General features: G+C 42.0%; 1 protein-coding gene and 1 pseudogene across 2 annotated transcripts in view; both read left to right on the forward strand.

Moving 5' to 3' along the window:
* VPS53 (VPS53 subunit of GARP complex) overlaps positions 1-20,744 on the forward strand; it is a 173,833-nt gene that overhangs the window by 71,417 nt on the left and 81,672 nt on the right. For both annotated transcript variants that reach the window (XM_014583842.2, XM_006167524.3), the window contains exons 8-11: positions 4,990-5,068; positions 9,712-9,855; positions 10,519-10,661; positions 14,447-14,588. In XM_014583842.2, coding sequence (XP_014439328.1) covers positions 4,990-5,068; positions 9,712-9,855; positions 10,519-10,661; positions 14,447-14,588 — 508 coding nt within the window. The remainder of the gene's footprint in view (positions 1-4,989; positions 5,069-9,711; positions 9,856-10,518; positions 10,662-14,446; positions 14,589-20,744) is intronic.
* LOC106733762 (U6 snRNA-associated Sm-like protein LSm3 pseudogene) lies at positions 14,742-17,227 on the forward strand (annotated as a pseudogene).

The following is a 20,744-nucleotide window of genomic DNA, read 5'->3' on the forward strand; positions in this document are numbered from 1 at the left end:
CTGGGCGCTCCAGCGCCGGAGGGGCCAGGGAGGCCGGCCGGATGGGGGCCAGGCCGTTCCCGGCGCGTGGCTGCTGCGGGGCCCCCGGAGGGGGGCCAGGCCGTTCCCGGCGCGGGGCTGCGCAGAGGGCGGAAGCCCCCGACCGCCCCCCTCACTATGGTTTTGATTTTTATTTCCCTGATGATTAGTGATGTTGAGCACCTTTTCATTGGGCTATGTATATATTTTCTTTGGAGAAATGTCTATTCATGTTCTTTGCTTTTTTTTTTAATTGCCAGAGGGCATGTGTGCCCACCAGAGAGACAGAGAGAGAAAATATCCCTCCCTCCCCTTGGGGCATGGTCATATTGCAATCGCATCTTCATTTCTCCCTCCTCTTAGATTTTGCACATGCACGCACATGTGCCTTGTGTGTTTTTCAGCCCACTGGGCCTTAAACTCAAACCACTCAGTCGGCCATGTAGGATCCAGTCACTTTAACCACCACTCCACCAGTTGGTCCCCTGCTTTCCTTTTAGTTCATTTACAGCCACGATTTATAATAATTTCGTGTAGAATATGTTCTGTTAATGCAGAAGATGTGCTATTAAGTAACAAAAGAACACGAGAGGAGAAAGCTGCTTGTTTTCATTGCTTGACTATGTTTTTAAAGAGGTGCTAAAAGTTTGAGGGAAGTCCAGACTTCTCATTTTTAACATCATTTCTGGTGACTTTTCCTCCTCTGTGTTTACGTGGTGATGGTAGAACCATCTGGAAATGATAGCGATAGCTGTTTGCAGGGAGGGGAGGTGGCAGGAAAGTTATACCCTATATGCATTGCTTCACTTTCTCTCCTGTCTTGCTGTCTATAAATTATAGAAGTTTATGAAAGGTTGTATTCTGAAATCTTTGCCTATATATTTGAAATATGAAGTTCATAAGTCTTTATTTGAATATAGCTATTTCTTCCAACTACCCTTCTGGCAAATACTTTCATGTTTAATGTAGTGTCGGAGCAAGGATTTTTTTTCTTTAAGAGCTCTACATTTTAAAATCTCCTGGCTTCAGCGTATCTATGAAAGCAAGTATTTCTAGTCATCAGTTGATATTTACTGAGAAAGAATAGACGATTCTTGTACTCTCTTGAAACCGGTGAAACCCTTGAACTAAAATATATTTTTTCAGAGCTGTTTCTCACTTCTTATCTGTGAGAAAGACTTGACAGGTTGAGAGGTCACATGGTTTAGTGAAAAAAAGTGAGCTAGGGAATAAGCAGGTCTAATTAGCTGTGTGACTGTGGCAGGCTCCTCTTAGGCCTCCTCAGTTTGGAAAGTATGAGGGTGTTTGGGACCACCAGATGGCGTAATGGGTACATCCCTGGTTTGAGTGGTTTAGTCAACCATGGTTTGAGTCCCAGACCTAGTAGCTTAAATTTATGCTGGGCACATGTGCGTGTGTGCCCAAGATCCCAAGAGGAGAATGTAAGAGAAGGGATTGTGGCATGGCTACTCCCCTGGGGGTTGATTTCTTGCTTTTTGTCCCTCTCTGTCTTTCTGGCAAGTGCACGTGCCCTATAGCAAAAACCTCTCTTAAAAAAAAAAAAAAGGAAAGAAAGTAAGTATGAGGGTTTTCCTTGACGAGCTTGAAAGTGTTCCACTGAGTCACACTTAGAATCTTAGAACACTAAGATTCTAAGTTCAGATACTTTATAGTGTCTTTATAGTATCTGTCTGGTAATTAACATCTGATTAATTGACCACTCTGTTCAGTACAGACTATGTATTTGAGAGGTCATTTTATTCATTTGGGAACTGTGGAGGGTATTTTTCTGGGACTGTCATTCACAAGTAATCCAAGGGTCAGGATTTCTTTATCTACAAAGGTCTGAAATATTTTTGTAATTTGCTGTTCATTTGCTGACCACCCTGGGTTTTCAAAAAAAAAAAATACAAACTAAAAACACATTTAGGAAGGGCATCTTGGAACAGCATTGAAGTCCTCATGGCGTAGAGGATGCCAGAGGCTGACTTTCCTTTCTGGGCAGCACATAAATCTTTTGCTTCCTAAGAGGGACCAGCATTGGGTTGCCACCATCCAACAGGCTGAATATAGTAGCTGCATGCCAAGAGGAATTTTCAGTTACCTTTTATTTATTTATTTATTTATTTATTTCAGTTTTGTTGTGGGATGTGTGCACTCACTACAAAAGGAGATAGAATGAGGGAAAGTAAGAAATCACCTCTCAGGGAGGATGGTCATGCTGCTATCCCTTCTCTTAGGATTTTGGGCACACACACGTGCCTGGCGTGTTTCTCAAGCTCTCAGGTTCGGGACTCAAACCATGAGTTGGCCATGTGGGATTCTGTCACCTTAACCTTCATGCTACCCAGCTGGCCCTACCCCGTTTTCTGTTACTGGCAGGCTAACTTTCATAAGGATGACAAGTAAATCTTGGAAGTTCAACACATGTTTGTGTGCTGACAGTCTCAGTTAATTCATCTCTTTACAGTAAGATCGTACTTTTTCATTGTTAGAAGAGGAAGGAATTTAATGGAGTGAGGCCAGAAGCGCATCGTTTAAGTCTGTTGACTTTTCTAGGATCCAGTTTAGACTATCGATTGTACAGATGAAGCTTCACATCTCCCCCTGACAACACAGGTGGTGATTGTTTGGGCTCATAGATACCATCAGTAATGTCTGTAAGAGAAAGATTGCTCTTTGATCTGAGTCACTAACCAGCACTTCAGAAACTGTGTTGAAAGCTCTTACGTGCACAGCTTATTCTTCTGCTCCCACATTAATTATGCATCCACCTTGCAACCACCCATAAAGATAGATGCTGTTGTCAGCGAAGCGCCGTACGGTGGGCGTTACAGAATAGTCCATGCTGAAGAGGACACTGAAAGTTATCCAGTACAGGCCATCTAGTACAGGCAGCCCACCCTCTTTTTCACAGCCATTCTGCGTTGTGGCCCATGTACAGGGAGTGACAAGATCACAGCTGAGTCTAGCCTGTCTCAAAAGCTGTCTCTGAAAATAGATGAAAGAGCATGGCAAGGAAGTCTGCCAATCAGAAGTCTGGTCACTACCCTCTCCTGCATACACTGGTAGTGCCAAACCCCCTGGTAGGTTGTCTGTTCAGCCCCCTCTCTTCAGAATCAGCAAGGACATGGGTTTAGGGAATGGGGGGCTAGTGACGGAGGTAGAGCTGGGTCCATCGCTGTCACTGAGATGATCAGTAGCCCTGAGAATATAACCATGAGCACCTCTGGCTAAGGCAGAGCTGGCGCATCCAAGAAGAGGGTCGGAACAGAGGGGCCTGAGCCTTTGAGCCTTTGGAAGCCTTGTCTTGTGACCTGGCACTGAAGGAGGCCATCTGTTGTTTCATTTTGTGGGAGTCACAAGATGGTCTGAGGTACAGTTTTATGAAAGTATGTCTTTCCTTTCATATCAGAGTTCACTCTGAAGGAATGTTTCCCATTGTCTCTTGGGCAATGCTGGATGGATGGCCTGGATTCTGATGGGGTGGAGGGGGCGTTCCAGAAATTGCCTTATCTGGGTCATTTCTGGCCCCTTTGAAAACAGACTAAAAAGGCACAAACCCAACTATAAGCGTGTTTAAAATTTTTTGAAGGTAGTAGAAAAACCCTGGAAAATATTTGGACTAAGGCAATAATTATAACAAAAAAAATTTTGGTTTGTGCCTATCCCCTCATTAAAAAAAAAGAAAGAAAGAAAGAAAGAAAGAAAGAAACTCAGCAGGTTGCCAGATACTTCTTAATATCCAAAGAAATTGTGGTTTTTGAGCTGTTCACTATTTCTAGAAACTTCATAAAGTAAATTCTGAAGTAAGAGGGCGGAGACCAAGAAAGGAAGCATGTTGTTTTCTGGTGCTTTTAACGAAGATAAAATATTTGCCTCAGGCTTGGGGTGGCTCAGCAGCAGCCTCAGAGCCAGCCTGCTAGCTGTGGAGGCGGGCTGGTGTCAGGCACACCCCACACCCCAGCCTCAGGCAGCTGGAGGGCACAGAGGACATGATGGATGGATGTCAGGGGTGCTGATGCATGGCCCTGTTCTCCTCCTAGCTGCCTTTCTCTTCTCCCATCCAAGCCAGCAAATATTTCTGGCACTCCTAACACACATGCAAACCACTGGCCTCCCCTTTCTAACTGGTTTTCCTTGCAATTTGGTCTTTGTATACAATCTTTTGAACTTAAATCTTCATTCAGTGGTCTTCACTTTGAATTAGCAAATCACTCTATCGTTTGGCTCTTTTTCTTTTTTTACTTGAGAAAATGTTCTTTTTGTTCAGGCTTTTTCAGCTTGAAGAACTTGTTGTGAATTTATGGGCTAATATAGAAAAACGGGCTTACTCTGTGGCACAGTGGTAATGGGCTGCTTGGAGAGGATAGACCCCCCTCGGTGACCTTGGTTCCAGTCGCTGGCCCAGTTGGCCTGAGGCCCAGGATTCCATAGGCTGGAATACCATCAGCAGGGGATTGTGGCAGGACCTGATTCTGTGGAGGGTACTCATATCCACCTTACTCTCTCTCTCTCATGCAAAAAACAAAAATCTCACCGAGACAGTGTGGAACCCTCTTCCTTATTCTGTGCTCTAAGCAGTCAAGAACACTTAAACCAATAAGGCAAAATGGATTCATATTTTATTTGGATGTTATACACCTAATATTTCCTTGCAATCTAACTATCCCCTAGTGAAATTTTGTAAAGATTCACATATTGTACCACAGGTGAGAGGTAGCTTAGAAGAATTTTGGGATATGGAAAAGTCCATGCTGAAAATAAATCAGATGCCTGAATCCTGGTCATTAACTTGCTACTAACTATTAATATAACTAGTATGTAACCTCTCTTATCTAGCCACATGCTCCTCTCCCCTTCCTGGATGACCTCTTAAGACTTCAGCAGCCCCGACCCCTATGGATTAGTGCATAATTGCTTACAGATATTTGAGAATTATGTCAAGCAATGATATGTTTTCTTTTCCAGAGTGAAGGCTGCACAGACCGAGTTAGGCCAGCAGATCCTGGCTGATTTTGAGGAAGCATTTCCTTCCCAGGGTACCAAGGTACTGTTTTGCATTTTCCCTCCAGTCCTTAGGTATTATCGTTCATACTCGCCAAAATTATCCCAGAAGTATTTTGCCAGCAGCTGTTAAATCTTTTTGCTGAAAATTCAGGGTAATAAGACCATCCTTGCTTTTAAAAATCTCAATGTGATTGGGGCCAGCAGATGGCGTGGTGGTTAAGGTGCTGGACTCCCACATGGCTGACCACGGTTTAAGTCCCAGACCTGATGGCTTGCTTTCTCACTTTCCCTCTCTCTCTGTCTCTCTCTGGTCAAACTGGAAAATGTTGATAATAATAAATAAAGTTAAATAAAATAATGATTTAAAATTAAAAAATATCTCCAAGTGATGTCAGTTCCTCATCTGTGTTCTTCCAGCATCAAAAAGTGAGGATTAGTTTGGTTTAATTTAATGTATGTTAAACTTATCTGTTCTGCTTTGTAAATTCCTTTTTTCTCATGGCTGTGTTAAAAAAAAAAATAATCCTCAAGCCACAATGTTTTTTAGGATTGTTACATAACTTAGTGGTTTTGGTTTGGTGGAAAGACAGCTGGGAGGAGCATCCCCCAGCTTATGTAACTCTCAGAGTAACACAGTTAAGAGACTCACTTTTAATGATCATAATCCTGTTCTTGGGAATTAATGCCCTTGAGCTCCCACTGGTAGTCCTAAGCTGTTTGTGTTGTGTCTGCGAAGCCCTCAGTATTTCACTTGTAAGCTATTGGTTACACTTCTCATGTAACAAGCTTTCCCTCACTTGGCTGTCATTGTGGTCGGGTAACTGCTTTTAGGTCTATCGTTCAAATTGTAGCAGATGTCATCTTAATGCTTTGCATGTGTTGGGGAGGGAAGAACCTTCAGAAGCTTTTTTTCTCTATTATTTGAGCTATTCGAGGAGAAAGACTTGTTCAAGGCAAAAATGAAGCACATATGGGTTACCAGCATTCCTTGCTGTGCTTGGTGGGTGGAGATAGGGGATATACATTCATTTACTGAGCCAAGGAATGTTTCCTGGATCTGCTTTATAATTCAATAACTGGAAATATCTTAATCACTTTTTCTTTGTGCTTCATAAAGGAAACTTAGGAAGTAGGTGGGAGTGGCTGCCCCAGCTTTTGTAGATTACTTTCTATAGAAAACCTGCTCCTGATTTTAACGTCCTCATCTTTTGTGGTTGTCCACTGGTGATCATATATTTGTTTGTAAAGCATTTTTCTTTGAGAATCTTGCAGTCCTTAGTCATCTGACATAACCGCCAGGTGGAGTTGGGGGGGAGAGATGTCAGAAAGCCATTGCCCCAGTTCACTGCATGAGGAGCTGCAGGTCATAGAAGTGAAAGGGATGACAAGAATACTCCCTCATGTTACCACTGGACTCTTCCTTGGCCAGCTTCTGCTTTCCAACCCTCTCCTGTCCCATTCTCGTTTCAAGAAGTTTCAGAAAGATGTGGAGGAAGCCCATCTTTCCTATTTACTATTGAAGAACCTAGCCATGACTGACCTTATATCTTTTCCCCAGATCCCACCCAGCAAATGAAATTAAAATGGTTTTTCATTAACAACTTGCCTGCCTTTTCTTTGGCTCGGTGACTTAATTATTTTTAAGGATTTTCTTTTTTCCTTTTTTTAAAAGCTGTTGACTTAAATACTTTATGTTACTATTCCAACTTCACAAATGAAAATCAAGATTTTTTAAAAAATTATACAAAGTAACCTAGTAAAGCATTTTTAAAAAGAATTATTTATTTAACTTTATTTATTATTATTTTAATTTGACCAGAGAGAGAGAGAGAGAGAGAGAGAGAGAGTGAGAAAGCAAGCCTCCATGTCCAGGACTCAAACTGTGGTTGCCCATGTGAGAGTCCAGCACCTTAACCACCACAACATCTGCCAGTCTCCCTAGTAAAGTACTTTTCAAAAATATTTGGGACCAATAGATGGCATAATGGTTATGTCGTTGGACTCCCATGTAGTTGACCATGGTTCAAGTCTCAGACCTGATGGCTTAAAACTCATGTTGGGGGCGTGTGTACATGCCCAGAATCCTGAGAGGAGACTAGAGGAGAAGGGGTTGCAGTGTGGCCATCCTCCCTAGGAGGTGATTTCTCATTTTTTATCTCTCTGTCTCTCGGGCAAGTACATGTACCCTATAACTAAAAATCTCTCTAAAAAAACCAACCTGAAAAACAACAAAAAAATAAATTTTGCCAGAGGGTACATGTGCTCTCTAGAAAGAGATGGGGGTGGGATAGGTGGGTTGTGGGGTAAGAAAGCACCCCACATAGGGAATGTTATGCTGCAATCCCTTCTTCACCATTTCTCCCTCCTGTTGGGAATTTGGGCATGTATGCATATGTGCTTGATATGTTTCTGAAGCCCCCGGTTCCAGGACTTGAACCACACAGTTGGCCATGTGAGGTCCAGTCACCTTAACCAGCATGCCACCAGTTGATCCTCCTAATAAATCTTTTGTAAAAGAAAGAACCTTGAGCCCATGAACCATAGGTTTGTTTTTTTTTTTTTTTTGAGAGGTTTTCACTATAGGGCGCGTGCGCTCGCCAGACAGAGAGAGACAGAGAGACAGAAAGCAAGAAATCACCCTCCAGGGGGGATGGTCACGCTGCAATCTCTTCTCCATTCTCCTCTCAGGATCTTGGGCACACATGCACATGCGCCCGGCGTGAGTTCTAAGCCACTGGGTCCGGGACGCGAACCGTGGTCAACTGCATGGGAATCCAGCGACATAGCCATTACACTAACTGCTGGTTCCCTGAACCATAGGTTTTTACCTCTGTAATTTCTCTATCAGGTCAAACATTTTCATCTATGAGCAAGAGTTGAACAGTGCGTGTGTTATAGGGGCAGTGTAACAGTCCACTGAGCATTGAGTAAGCCAGAATTTTAACAGTGTAGGTCTCAGGCAGCTTGGGTAAACCTTGAAGCATTTGAACTTCAGTTGGGGTAGATAGAATTGGACAGAGTTGACCAAAAAATAAAAAAGAAAGAGAGAGAGAAGAAAAGAAAGAAAAGATAAATAGCTTGATTTGGAAGAACCTTATTTATCACCTAAAGTCTTATTTTTCATGATACCATGTGCACAAGAGAAAAAAAAAAAACAACAGAGAATACCTTTACAAGGTTTTGTCATGCTGCAGTCCCCTTTCTCCAGCCCTCCAGCCCCTCAGGATCCTGGACATCCACATGCATCCAGCATATTTTTAGGTAGACCCAGGGATCCAAACCTGTGATCGGTCATATGATTTTCGGCCTCACAGGGCACTTGTGCCACAGTGATTAGAACTGACTTTTATTGTTTTTTAGCTGAGGATAAGTAACTACACCAAAGCTACCTAGCTATTTAACCAAGCCAAGAGTAGATTCCAACTGTTCGTTTTTACTATAGTACATTCAGCCAACCACGTTCACTCAGTGATTGACTAAAATGAAAGGTTCAGCGAGATTGAGTTTCTTTCAGTGTAAAGACCTTCCTGTTGTGATGCATTAATACAGCCCCTTGATAGCCCTCTGCTGTTCTTTTCAGGTCACGGGGGCCGATAATCACCACATTTTGCCTTTGCCTGCCTGTCTGGTTGGTTGACCATCAGTGAAACAAGTGTGATGGTTTGGAACCTGGCTTTAGGTTTTCTGGGTTTTTTAAATTAGCTACAGGGCACGTGTGCTTGCTGGAGAGAGGGAGGCTGAGAAAGCACCCTCAGGAAGGTGGCCATGCTGAAGTCCCTTCTCCTCAAACCTCTTCTCAGGATTTGGGGCACACATGCACGTGTGCATGTGGCATGTTTTTGAAGCCACTAGGTCCAGGACTCAAACTGTGCTATTGGCCATGTGTGATCTGGCTGCCTTAACCACCACACCAGTGTCTGGCCTGGTTTGAGATTTTAAAGGTTTTCATGCTGTTTGAGACAAATACAACACTTTAAGAACTGGAGGGCTGGCTCCATGGCCTGGTGGGTAAGGCGGCCAAGTCCTGCACAGTGTGGCTGACCAAGCATTTCGAGTCCCAGGCAGGTGAATGTGTGTGTGTACCCCTAAATTCCCCAAACTGGAAGAGGTGGAGGAGAAAGGATTGCAGCATGAACATTCCCCATGGAGAGTACTTCTCTCTCTTTCTCTTTCTCTCTTTCTCTCTCTCTCTCTCTCCCCCTCTCTCTCCATCTCTCTCCCTCTCTCCCTCTCTCTAGTGAGCACATAGGCTCTCCAGCAACAACAAAAACAAAACAAAGCCCCACAGGAATCCCAGAGGTTGGAATCAGGGAAAGTGGCTTATGTGGAATAAGATTGGTGTCATGTAGGTTTTCAGCTTCTTCAACAAAGTCTTCTGACATCAGGCTGATGTCATTCTTACTTTGTAGGCTTCTGAAAGAATTTCCGATGATCATTGCTGGTCCAGTTTTCCAAACTGTCGTTGCTGCTTCACAGAGTAGTTTGTATGTTGGCTGCTGCTTAGTGATTCTTTCATTGAAGCAAGTAACCTAAGTATCCCTTCATGGTAGAAAGAACAAGTAGCCAGGGAGTGGGAGTAATATCAACAGTGGGAGAGAAAGGAGAAATAGCAACTGTTAGATGCCATGAGATTTAAAGGTTCTTTCTGGCTTTTGAACTGGTGCTTGATGTTTGTTTTACTAGAGGCCAGGCGGACCCAGCAATGTCCTCCGAGATGCGTGTCTGGTTGCTAATATTTTGGACCCAAGAATCAAACAGGAAATCATCAAAAAGTTTATTAAACAGCATCTGTCAGAATACCTAGTCCTTTTTCAAGAAAACCAAGATGTAAGTATTGACCAAATAAGATCACTGTAATACTTAAATTTTATTGAAAATTGAATGCTGTCAAGCCCACTGATTTATATATTATCAGCATTAGTGTCTTACAGTGTTGATTGTTGATCCGTGAACCCTATGGGCTGACTTTACAGTTCGGTGGTTCTTAACCATTTTGAGGTCACTGACCCTCTGGAGATATCATTGAAAGCTACAGATCTTCCCAGAAAAATGCACCTATGCATACAACTTTGTATATGGTATCAGGAAATTTACAGACCCCTAAAGCCCAATTGAGGACCCCAGGTTAACAACCCCCGGATCAAGTAAAAAGCAAGATAGTCTGGGGCCAGCAAGTGGCGTGGTGGTTAAGGGTGCTAGACTCCCGCATGGCCAACTGCGGTTCGAGTCCCAGACCTGGTGGCTTGCTTTCTCACTTGCTCTCTTTTTCTCTCTCTCTGTCCCTCTCTGGTCAAATTAAAATAAATAAATAAAGTTAAATAAAATAATTTAAAAACAAACAAACAGAAACAAACAAGCTAGACTCTTTAAAACCAAGAGAAATACAGAGGTTGGTTGTCTTTTTCTTGGTTTTGTGTTTTTATGTATTTCCTTAAACCATTGGTAATACTTCTGAGCACTGGGGTGGTTTTTGTTCCCCACCCTCATGAGGTTGCCTGGCTGGACAAAATCGACAGACGCTATGCCTGGATAAAACGCCAACTTGTGGACTATGAAGAAAAATATGGCCGCATGTTTCCACGTGAATGGTATATGACCGAGAGGATTGCAGTAGAATTCTGCCATGTGACAAGGTAGATCCCAACTCTGTTTGTCCTGGTGTTGAATTTTTAAACTCGGTCCTTCGATCTCTAGTGGTTCCACTTGCCCCATGATTGGATACCACTTCCAGAGTCCTCCACTAAATGATTGAGACCATCCTCATATCCCACCATAGCCCTACGCTCTGCTTCCCAGCTTTGGGGATTTTGGGTACACACACACGTTCACCTGGTGCATTTCTCAAGCTGCCAAGTCTGGGACTCAAGAGGTCTAAGACTTCCCTCTGATGTAGCCCCTGCCTCACATGGCCCACCTTCTCTTCTCTACCAACTCAAGACTCAATAACCAGATTTACCTATAGCAATTCATCACTTCCACATTTTCCCCTACACCCAAATCACATACATCAATTTCCTATCCCTAATACAGTATTTATAATCTCTGGGTAATTAATAATATTGGTATCTGAGTGTTCCTAAGCATTTTAAAGACTTGCACTTATTCATCCTTTCTATAGTATTCATGAATGTGGTCCAGGGCCAGATTGCCCTTCATACTGAAGAATTAAAGCCTAAGATGGTTTGGTCACTGTATCCATTTCAAAGCCGAAGCTAGAGACCCAACAATAGTGGCACACTCCTGGAACTACATGGGAAGGCACTGGGCTTGGCCCCTGGGTCAATCTGAACATGCCAGGTACCCTTATACCTGTGATCCTGGCTGACTGGAGGCTGGGGAAGGATCGAGGGTGTGGCAAGAGCCTGTCAGAGGTCTCTGCCTGTCTTTGTCTCTTTCTCTCAAGAAATAAACTTAAGAAAATTTTCTTTAAAGCTAAAGCTAGAGCCACTTTTTAATAAAGTTTATTTATTTCTTTCATGAGTGAGAGAGATACAGAAAGGGAGAGAGCACTTCCAACAGAATCCTGATGCCACAGTCCAACCCCAGCCTTCAGCGAGTCCCAGATCATGTCACATGCCCAGTGCATTCAGGGAGGTCTCCAGACGTCAACCTGGAACCTTCCATGTGGATTGAGTTGCAGAGCATCTTGCTTTACTGCTTTGCCTCTGTCAGGTCTCCTAGAACATAAACTTTTAAATTGTTTGCAGCTATACTACAGCAGTGGTGGTAACTGGTTCTTCTTAGTTACGTATTCCCCCCAGTAGTACACAGTTACAGCTAACTCTGGGTTAATAGGAAGGGAAAAATAGTTATTAAGCATAACTCAGATCACCTTAATGCAATTTTTTTTTTTGGAGAGGTTTTTGCTATAGGGCACGTGCACTCACCAGACAGAGAGACAGAGAGACAGAAAGCGAGAAATCATGCCCCAGGGGGGATGGCCACGCCACAATCCCTTTTCCTCTGTTCTCCTCTCGGGATCTTGGGCACGCACGCACACACACCTGGAGTGAGTTTTAAGCCACTGGGTCTGGGACTTGAACTGCAGTCGACCAGGTGGGAGTCCAGCGACATAGCCATTACACTTACTACTGGTCCCTTAGCATAATTTTTTTAAAGAATTTTTTATTTCATTTTTTAATTTATTCATTCATTTTATTTAAATTTGACCAGAGTTAGAAAGAGGGAAAGTGAGAAAACAAACCACCAGGTCCAGGACTTGAACTGTGGTTGGCCATGTGGGAGTGTCTGGTGCCTTAAGCACCATGCCACCTGCTGGTCCCACCTTAGCATAATTTATAGAGGTCTTCTTTCATAAAATCATGAAAAGTGCAGTCACATTACATGCTTCAAACACCCTGTGAGGGAAAAGATGTTTTAAAAGATATTGATGGGTCAGCCAGTGGCATCGTGGTTAAGCTGGCTGGACCCCACATGTCCAAATGCATGGTTTGAGTTCTGAATCTGGCAGCTTGAAAAAGACACCAGGTGTTTATGTGCGCATGCCCAAAATCCCAAGAGAAGAATAGTGGAGAAGGGACCACAATGTGGCCATCTGCCCTAGGGCGTAATTTTCTCTCTGTCTCTGTCTCTGGTGACCACACACTCCCTACGACAAAACAAAGGTATTGGCTTTCTTTTATTTTTCTTCTAATTTTATTTATTGTTATTATTATTACTTTTCATTTGCTATAGGACATGTGTGTTCACCAGAGAGTGACAGAGAGAGAGAGAGGAAGGGAGAGAGGGAAAGTGAGAAAGCAAGTTGCCAGGTCTGGGACTCAAATCATGTTCGGCCATATGGGAGTCCAGCGCCCTAACCACCATGGCACTGCTGGCCCCTTTTCTTTCTTTTTTCATTTTTAAGTTTGCTATGGGGGCGTGCACTCACCAGAGGGAGACAAAGAGGGAAAGCAGCTGACTCTGGCTTTCTTTCTTAATAGCAGTTTTAGGTTCACAACAAAATGAGCAGAAGATGCAGAGGTCACATATGCTCCCTGTTCCCACACACAAACAGCCTCTCCCCTCTGAACGTCCCACCAGGATGGCACGTTTGTTGCAGTCAGTGAGCCTGCAGTGACACGTCATCACCCAGAGTCTGTAGATTATATTAGGGTTCCCTCTTTGTGATGCAGTCTGTGTTGCTGCTGTTTTAAGACGTACATTTGCTACCACAGACTTAGATGACCTTTTAGTGTTAATTTAAGGCCCATTGTTGTTACCTTCTAAGTCCTGACTAACAAATAAAAAGTGGATTCTTTGAGAAACTGTTAACTGATTCTTTTTAGCGTACAAATTGAGATTGCAAGCTAAACTCTGAGCATACTGGAAGTATGCTAAAGCCAACAAGTCCCCGTAAGCACCAGGACCTGCTATTGTTGTCTCAGCTGATGGCGATGTAGCTGCCAAGCTTTTATTGTTAGTATTCTGGCTAACATCCTGCAGATATATCATTCTCAAATAAACTCAGAGGTTCTTTGTTTGCTTTTGTCATTTATTTGCATAGTAGGGGGAGGAGGATGATAGCTTGTTACCTGCTAAGAACTCAGATGTCACAGTTCTTAACAACTTACTTTCTGAAACAAAGTGAGTTGCACATAACTTCATAAGCAGGAATCACCTTAGCATGTACATGTCACTTTTCACATGGGGATCCAGGTCTCTTGTATTTCGAAGGTTTTTGCCCTGTATTTGAAGAGAGGTTATTGAGCCTTCTGGAAGAGGGAGAACTTCGTAATTCAGTAATTAATGACTTAAAAAATTATATACTAGAGGTCTTCAAAAAAACTCATAGGGGTCTAGTTAAAGGTGCTGGACTCCCACATGGCCGACCATGGTTCTAGTCCTGGACCTGGTGGCTTGCTTTCTCAATTTCCCTCTCTCTCTCTCTTTCACACTCTGTCCCTCTCTAGTCAAACTAAAATAAATAAACAAATAGAGTTAAATAAAATAAAATAATTCTTAAAAAAAAAATTCATGGGAAATGTGTTTTCCAAAAAATAGATTTCAACATTTTTTACACCATAAAAATGAGTACTTTAATTACATTTTCCACCAACTTTTTGAAGTCCCCTTGTAAGATGGTTATATTTTCATAAAATGCTGAGTAAGTGCTTCATATATTTTATTAACAAATTATGGAAAGATTTAAAGATATAAATATAGTAATAACCATGTTAACAAATTAGTGTTCATAATCTTTTATTTATTTATTTTTGACTGGTGGATAATTCACCTTAAAATTCTAGTTAGACTCTGTATTTCTATTGCCTAGGCATTAAACTAAGTTGGTAGCAGACCTCACAGTTTGAAATTAGCACATATGTTTTTTTCTGACTATAAGCTAAATCTATTTATGTTGTCTTATCTTGAATGAATAATCAGTTTATTTGACAGTTCTTAACTATTTGTTTTGAAGGACTGAACTTGCCAAGATTATGCGTACCAGAGCCAAGGAAATTGAAGTGAAATTGCTTCTTTTTGCTATTCAGAGGACAACCAACTTTGAGGGGTTTCTTGCAAAACGCTTCTCTGGCTGTACCCTGAGTGATGGGACTCTGGTAAGAACTTCCTGAGGGAGGCTGGAACGCGGAATCGCTGAGTTGGGTGGTTGGACTTCACTTTAGCGTCTCACTACATTTATTGATTCCATTTATTGGCTCACGTGCTTAATCCCCCTTCCAGTGATTTTTGTGGGATTAATGTGAATAGTGATGATAAAGCGTATGTACTGTTTGTTATATAATACTTCATGTTTTCAGAATATCCCATCTAAGTATTGGCTTCATTTATACAGACTGATTTATGCGTCAGAGAGACCTCATTCCCTGACAAATACCTTATTACTTTTTCAGCTTTTATTATAATTAGAGTATGTTCTATCTTTTAACATCTCTGGTGAACAAAACAGGTCATGTGTCTCTAGAAACCTCAAAGCCAGGTACTAAACACTTCATTGGAAAAGTGGAATAAAAAGTATTGGCTGGTAAAGAACATATACTCTCAGGACCAGCAGAGGGCATAATGGTTATGTTGCTGGACTTCTACATAGTCGACCATGTTCAAGTCCTGGACCCGGCAGCTTAAAACACTCTGGGCACGTGTGCATGCATGCCCAAAATCCTAAGAGGAGACTAGAGGAGAAGAAAATGGTGGCTTGGCCATCCCCCCTAGGGAGTGATTTCTCGCTTTCTGTTTCTCTGTCTCTCTATAGGGCACACATGCCCTATAGCCAAAATTCTCTAAAGCAAAAACAAAAGAAGATTTAATCTCTGTGTAGTTAAAGATCAGGTCTAGGGAACCAGCAGTTAGTGTAATGGCTATGTTGCTGGACTCCCACGTAGTCGACTGCGGTTCGCGTCCCGGACCCAGTGGCTTAAAACTCACGCCGGGCGCGCGTGCATGTGTGTCCAAGATCCCGAGAGGAGAATGGAGGAGAAGGGATTGCGGTGTGACCATCCCCCCTGGGTGGTGATTTCTCACTTTCTGTGTCTATGTCTCTCTGTGTCTGTCTGGCGAGCACTGGCACCCTATAGCAAAAACCTCTCCAAAAAAAAAAAAAACAAGACCAGGTCTAGAGTGTCTCTCTGAAAACCTCTTCTTTTGGGGGCCCAGGTTCCCTGGTAACCCATCAGTGCTTCTTCAGATTTTCTATCTTCAAGGAACCAAATTTCTAGGTTTTACAGTAATTTCTGTCTACATCATTATATACATACAGGCTCTGAGCTCTTTGGTGCAGGAATCATGGCTTATTCATCTCTATTCTCTAGTCATGCAAAGATTACACAGAATAAATGCAGGCAAGCAGGTATGAAGAGTGAAGAAGGAAAGAAAGGAGAGGGACCAGCAGTTGGTATAATGGCTGCGTCGCTGGACTCCCATGTAGTCCACTGCGGTTCGAGTCCCAGAACCCAGTGGCTTAAACTCACGCCGGGCGCATGTGCATGCATGCCCAAGATCCCGAGAGGAGAATGGAGGAGAAGGGATTGCAGCTTGGTCATCCCCCTTGGGGAGTGATTTCTCGCTTTCTGTCTCTCTGTCTTTCTCTCTGTCTTCCTGGCGAGTGCACGTGCCCTGTAGCAAAAACCTCTCCCAAAAAAAAAAAGTTAACTGAAAAAAATTATGAAAAAACTGAATGGATTTGAAACTATTTTGTACCAAAATAAACTCATACTTAAATTCCATTTTCCACTTTTTGAAGTCCCCTTCTATTTTTTCTACATTATATTAACAAAGGAAAAGTTCTAAGACTGTTACAAAACAGAATTTTAGTGTTAGCGTACACATTGGCACAACCTTTTTGGAGTGTACGTTATCCTTAGGGAGAATTTTACTGTCCCTGCCATCAGCTCTTCACCTTCATTCTACAGCTGGGACTCTGGTGAATTTTCAAGGCTACTAACCATATTCCCAACAGAAAATACTAGAAAGAGGCTGCACTACAGGTTCCAACTAACCTGATTCCCAGTTTTGCTACTGGGCACTCTTCCTGAAGACGCGCCCCTCCTGGCCTCTTACCTCCTCCACGAGAGAGTCAAGATAGTCTGTAAAATGAAATTAAAAGCAAAATGTGTGGATGTGACTGAACTATATCCGTATGCAATATTAGTTACTTGGTTGGAATCAAGGTGAAAATGTTATATTGAGCCTTTTGCTGAAAGCCAAGATCAGATTAGGGTTTTATAACTGCCTCACCGAATTTGTTGTTTTTTTCCCCCAATAAAAATTTTCCCCATTTCATGAAGCTGTATTTCTCTTCCTCTGGGACATTGCTTAAGTTGCCTTTCTAAATAGACTTGGCCTTTGGCTTATGGGGGTCCTTTAAATATGCATGTATACTTGCCGAGTTTGAAAAATTACATTGTAGGGGAAAGGGCACAAGGTTTGAAACACAGCAGACAACATGGGCCAGCAACAAACTACCTTCATGAGGAACCTCTGTATCTCACCGGGCTCAGCCTGGATGAGCAAATTTACGTGAAAATGAGAAATGACCGAGAGCGTCAGGGCAAATTACATGTTTATGACCAGCATTTAACTATGATACTAGGAGATGTGGAAGAAACTGTGACTGTTACAGAAATTGATGCAGAAACATATGAAGAGAGAAATAAATAAAATCAACGAAACAGAATATTCCAATGCTCTTCATCCCGGGAGATGGTTTGTACTAGTTGCTCCTCCGTTGAGTGTAGGCTAAAACAAAGAATTTGTTCTGCATGGAAAAATAGGAGACTTTGTACACTTACCTCTTTAAGTGTACAAGACCGTCAAAGGAGATACATACATACATTTTTATATGATCCGAGGATTCTTTCACTCCTGAATGAGCTGATTTATAGATAACTCACAACTTCTTAGACTGATGACATTTTTAGTTTTCTCCAACTCTTCCAATAAATGCAATCACTAAGATGAAAAAGATTACTTTATAAATATAGATGCTACAGGTGTGTTTTCTGGCATATAGATGAGCGTTTGCAGAAGGCTCGCTACTTATAAAGGCCTACACAGAGCATCTCACCTGCACATCAGTCTTTCAGCCACTCAGTGCCTGCCTTAAGGAGACTCTGAGGAAGAGGGAGTAGGGATTCCCAGTTCTGCCACAGTCTGGGGACTTTCATCTTCAATGAGGAAATAGTTTCCCTTACCTGGTGAACTTCCCATCAGTGTTTGAGAATATTTCATAAATGCCTTATTGATGCCAAAGGAATGTTCTTCCATTTGGTTAACATACAAAGAGGAAACAAACTTGTTTGATTCTAAGAGAGTAATACATGGTTATTATAGAAAATTTAGAAGTTAGAGGCCTGGGAAAAGCAGAAAGAAATCCCTTTATTTTCCTGTTAGTCAGAGGTAAGGATGTTGGTGTGTTCTTTCTATATGTTTTACACAGTTGAAATTGTACTTTTTTTTCCTCCCAAATAAACCCTATGTCAAGAGCTGATGGAATAGATTGTACAAGGGAGCTGCTCTGCCTGAGACTCAAGCAAGTCATCTTTGAATGATTTAGCATCAGGTTTCACCTGAATAGTGTTAACAACTGTTAAGGGGGTAACCCTTTCCAGCCAGGCCCTGTTTTATTGGGTGAAAGGCTTTCTATATCTACCTGCTCCTAGAGCCCAGCAGGGGGCACTAAATACAGGGGTGGGGGGTCCATGGCAGCCTGCTGGTAGGGATGGCTAGGGTCGTCTATCTGAAGCCAACCAAGGCTCCATGGTGCTGCTGTATCATTTCACCTGGGCAGGATTCTGACTTAGAGGCATTCAGTCAGAATCCCACAGATGAACTTGTACTTTCTTTGTTTTTAATTGCCAGAGGTTTTGTGCGGGTGCAAGAGAGTGAAAACACTCCTAATGGGGCTTTGTCACGTTACAGTTCATTCTTTGTTTCTCGATGCTGTTGGGATTTTGAGCATGCACTCCCAGCACACACGGGAAGATCCCATGTTTGTGTTGGGTTGTCTTTTTTGTTGTTGAGATACAGGAGTTCTTTATAAATTCTATTGCATACCAGATAGATGATTTTCAAATATTTTCTCTCATCTTTTGAGTTATCTTTTCATTCACCTTAGTGTCATTTGACACACTCAAATTTTCAATTTTTAAAAATTCATGAGAGTGGATGCACATGCATGAGAGAGAGAGAGATAAGCACCCTCCAAGGGTCTGGCCATCATGCCACAATCCCCTTCCTCTGTTCTTCTCCCCATTAGATCTTGTGCACTCCCAGTATGCCTGGCATGTATTAGGGTGACTGGGCCAGAGATTCTAACCACAGTCGTCCTGTGGGATCCAGCTTTTTTTGAGCTGTATTATCTCTGCAACAGACCCAGCCCAGGTTTTCAATTTTGATAAGTCCAGTTTATCTAATTTTTTGGTTGCTTGTGTGTTAGTGTCATATCCAAGAAACTGTTGTCTTATTCAAGATCACAAAGATTTATGTATGTTTCCTCCTAGGAATTCTTTGGTTTTAGCTCTGAGATCTTGATCGAACTAACTTGACTTTGTCGAGTTAGTTTTTGTATGTGATGTGAAAATACAATTTTATATCCTACTTTTCTGCACATGTCATGTCTTAAGTGCTTTCTCAATTGCTACATAAGATTTTATAATGTAGGGACTAGCAAATGGTGTAATGGTTAAGTTGCTGGACTCACACATGGCCAACTGCCATTCAAATCCCAGACCCAGCAGCTTAAAACTCACACTGGGTGTGTTTGTGTGTGTGCCCAAAATCCCAAGAGAAGAATGGAGGAAAAAGGATTGTGGTGTGGCCATTCCCTCTAGAAGTGATTTCTCTCTTTCAGTCTCTGTCTCTTCTGTGAGCATATGCACCCTATAGCAAAAATCTCTTTTAAAAAATTTGTAATGTAGATACACCATCATTTCTCTAACCATTCCTTTCTTGTTCTTTCTTAGTAATTTTTTTTCACTTTTGTAAGTAATGAACATTTTTGTGAACACATTTTTGTTCATATTACAGATTTTCTTTTGATACTAGCGAATTTATAGAATCAAAAAGTGAAATATGGTCTTTCACACTGTATTCAGTAGATGTACATTTTCAAGTTTCAAATAGTGTCTGTTTTACACTGCTATCTGGTTTCCTTTTTTTTTTTTTTTATGAATGCAAAAGCTTTGTCTCTCCCAACACTGAGTCTTAATATTACTGATTTATTAAAGTCAGAAGACATAGGGACCAGCAGTTAGCGTTCGTTAATGGCTATGTCGCTGAACTCCCATGTAGTTGACCCCAGTTCAAGTCCTGGACCCTGTGGCTTAAACTCACGCCGGGCGCATGTACATGAGTGTCCAAGATCCCGAGAGGAGAATGGAGGAGAAGGAATTGCGGCTTGTCCATCCCTCCCGCCGGTCACATTGACACGAGTGTCCAAGATCCCGAGAGGAGAATGGAGGAGAAGGAATTGCGGCTTGTCCATCCCCCCTGGGGGGGTGATTTCTCGCTTTGTGTCTCTTGTCTTTTTGACAAGTGCATGCGCCCTGTAGCAAAAACCTCTTAAAAAAAGGTCAGAAGAGGTACACCATCATTTTAGATAATTTCACGGAATTAAATGCACTGATGCCGAATATGAAGAGCAAACTGCCAATTGAAAAAGACAAAGCAATCTGAAAAAAATTTTCAATTTTTTTTCAATGACAGATGTCTACTTTTCAATTTTTTTCCAAGAGAATCAAAAGCATATGTTCATTCAAAAACTTCATACACAGATGCTCATAGTAACAATAGTCACAATAGCCAAAAGTTGGAAAAAACTCAAATGTCTGTTAATAGACAAAAGAATGAACAAAAGTGGTATGTCCATACAATGGCATATTACTCAGACATAAAACTAAATGAAGTGCTGACACATATAATAACACAGATGAACCTTGAAAACACTACACTAAGTGAAAGAAGTCGGACACAAAATGTCACATATTACATGGTTCTGTTTATTTGAAGTGTCCAGAATAGGCAAATCTATAGAGACAGAAAGGATTTAGAAGGGGAGATTAGGAAGTGACATCTAATGAATATGGCGTGAAAGACCACATTCCATACTCAAAGTCCATATTCTAGAATTAGATAGTGGTGATGGTTGCACAACCTTGTGAACATACTAAAAAACTGAAGTGTATATCATTTTAAAATTAGTCTTGGGACCAGCAGATGGCATAATGGCTATGTCGCTGGACTCCCATGTAATCGATAGC

This window comes from Tupaia chinensis, unplaced genomic scaffold (genome assembly GCF_000334495.1).
Source record: "Tupaia chinensis unplaced genomic scaffold, TupChi_1.0 Scaffold144899_1, whole genome shotgun sequence".
NCBI classification, from domain to species: domain Eukaryota; kingdom Metazoa; phylum Chordata; class Mammalia; order Scandentia; family Tupaiidae; genus Tupaia; species Tupaia belangeri.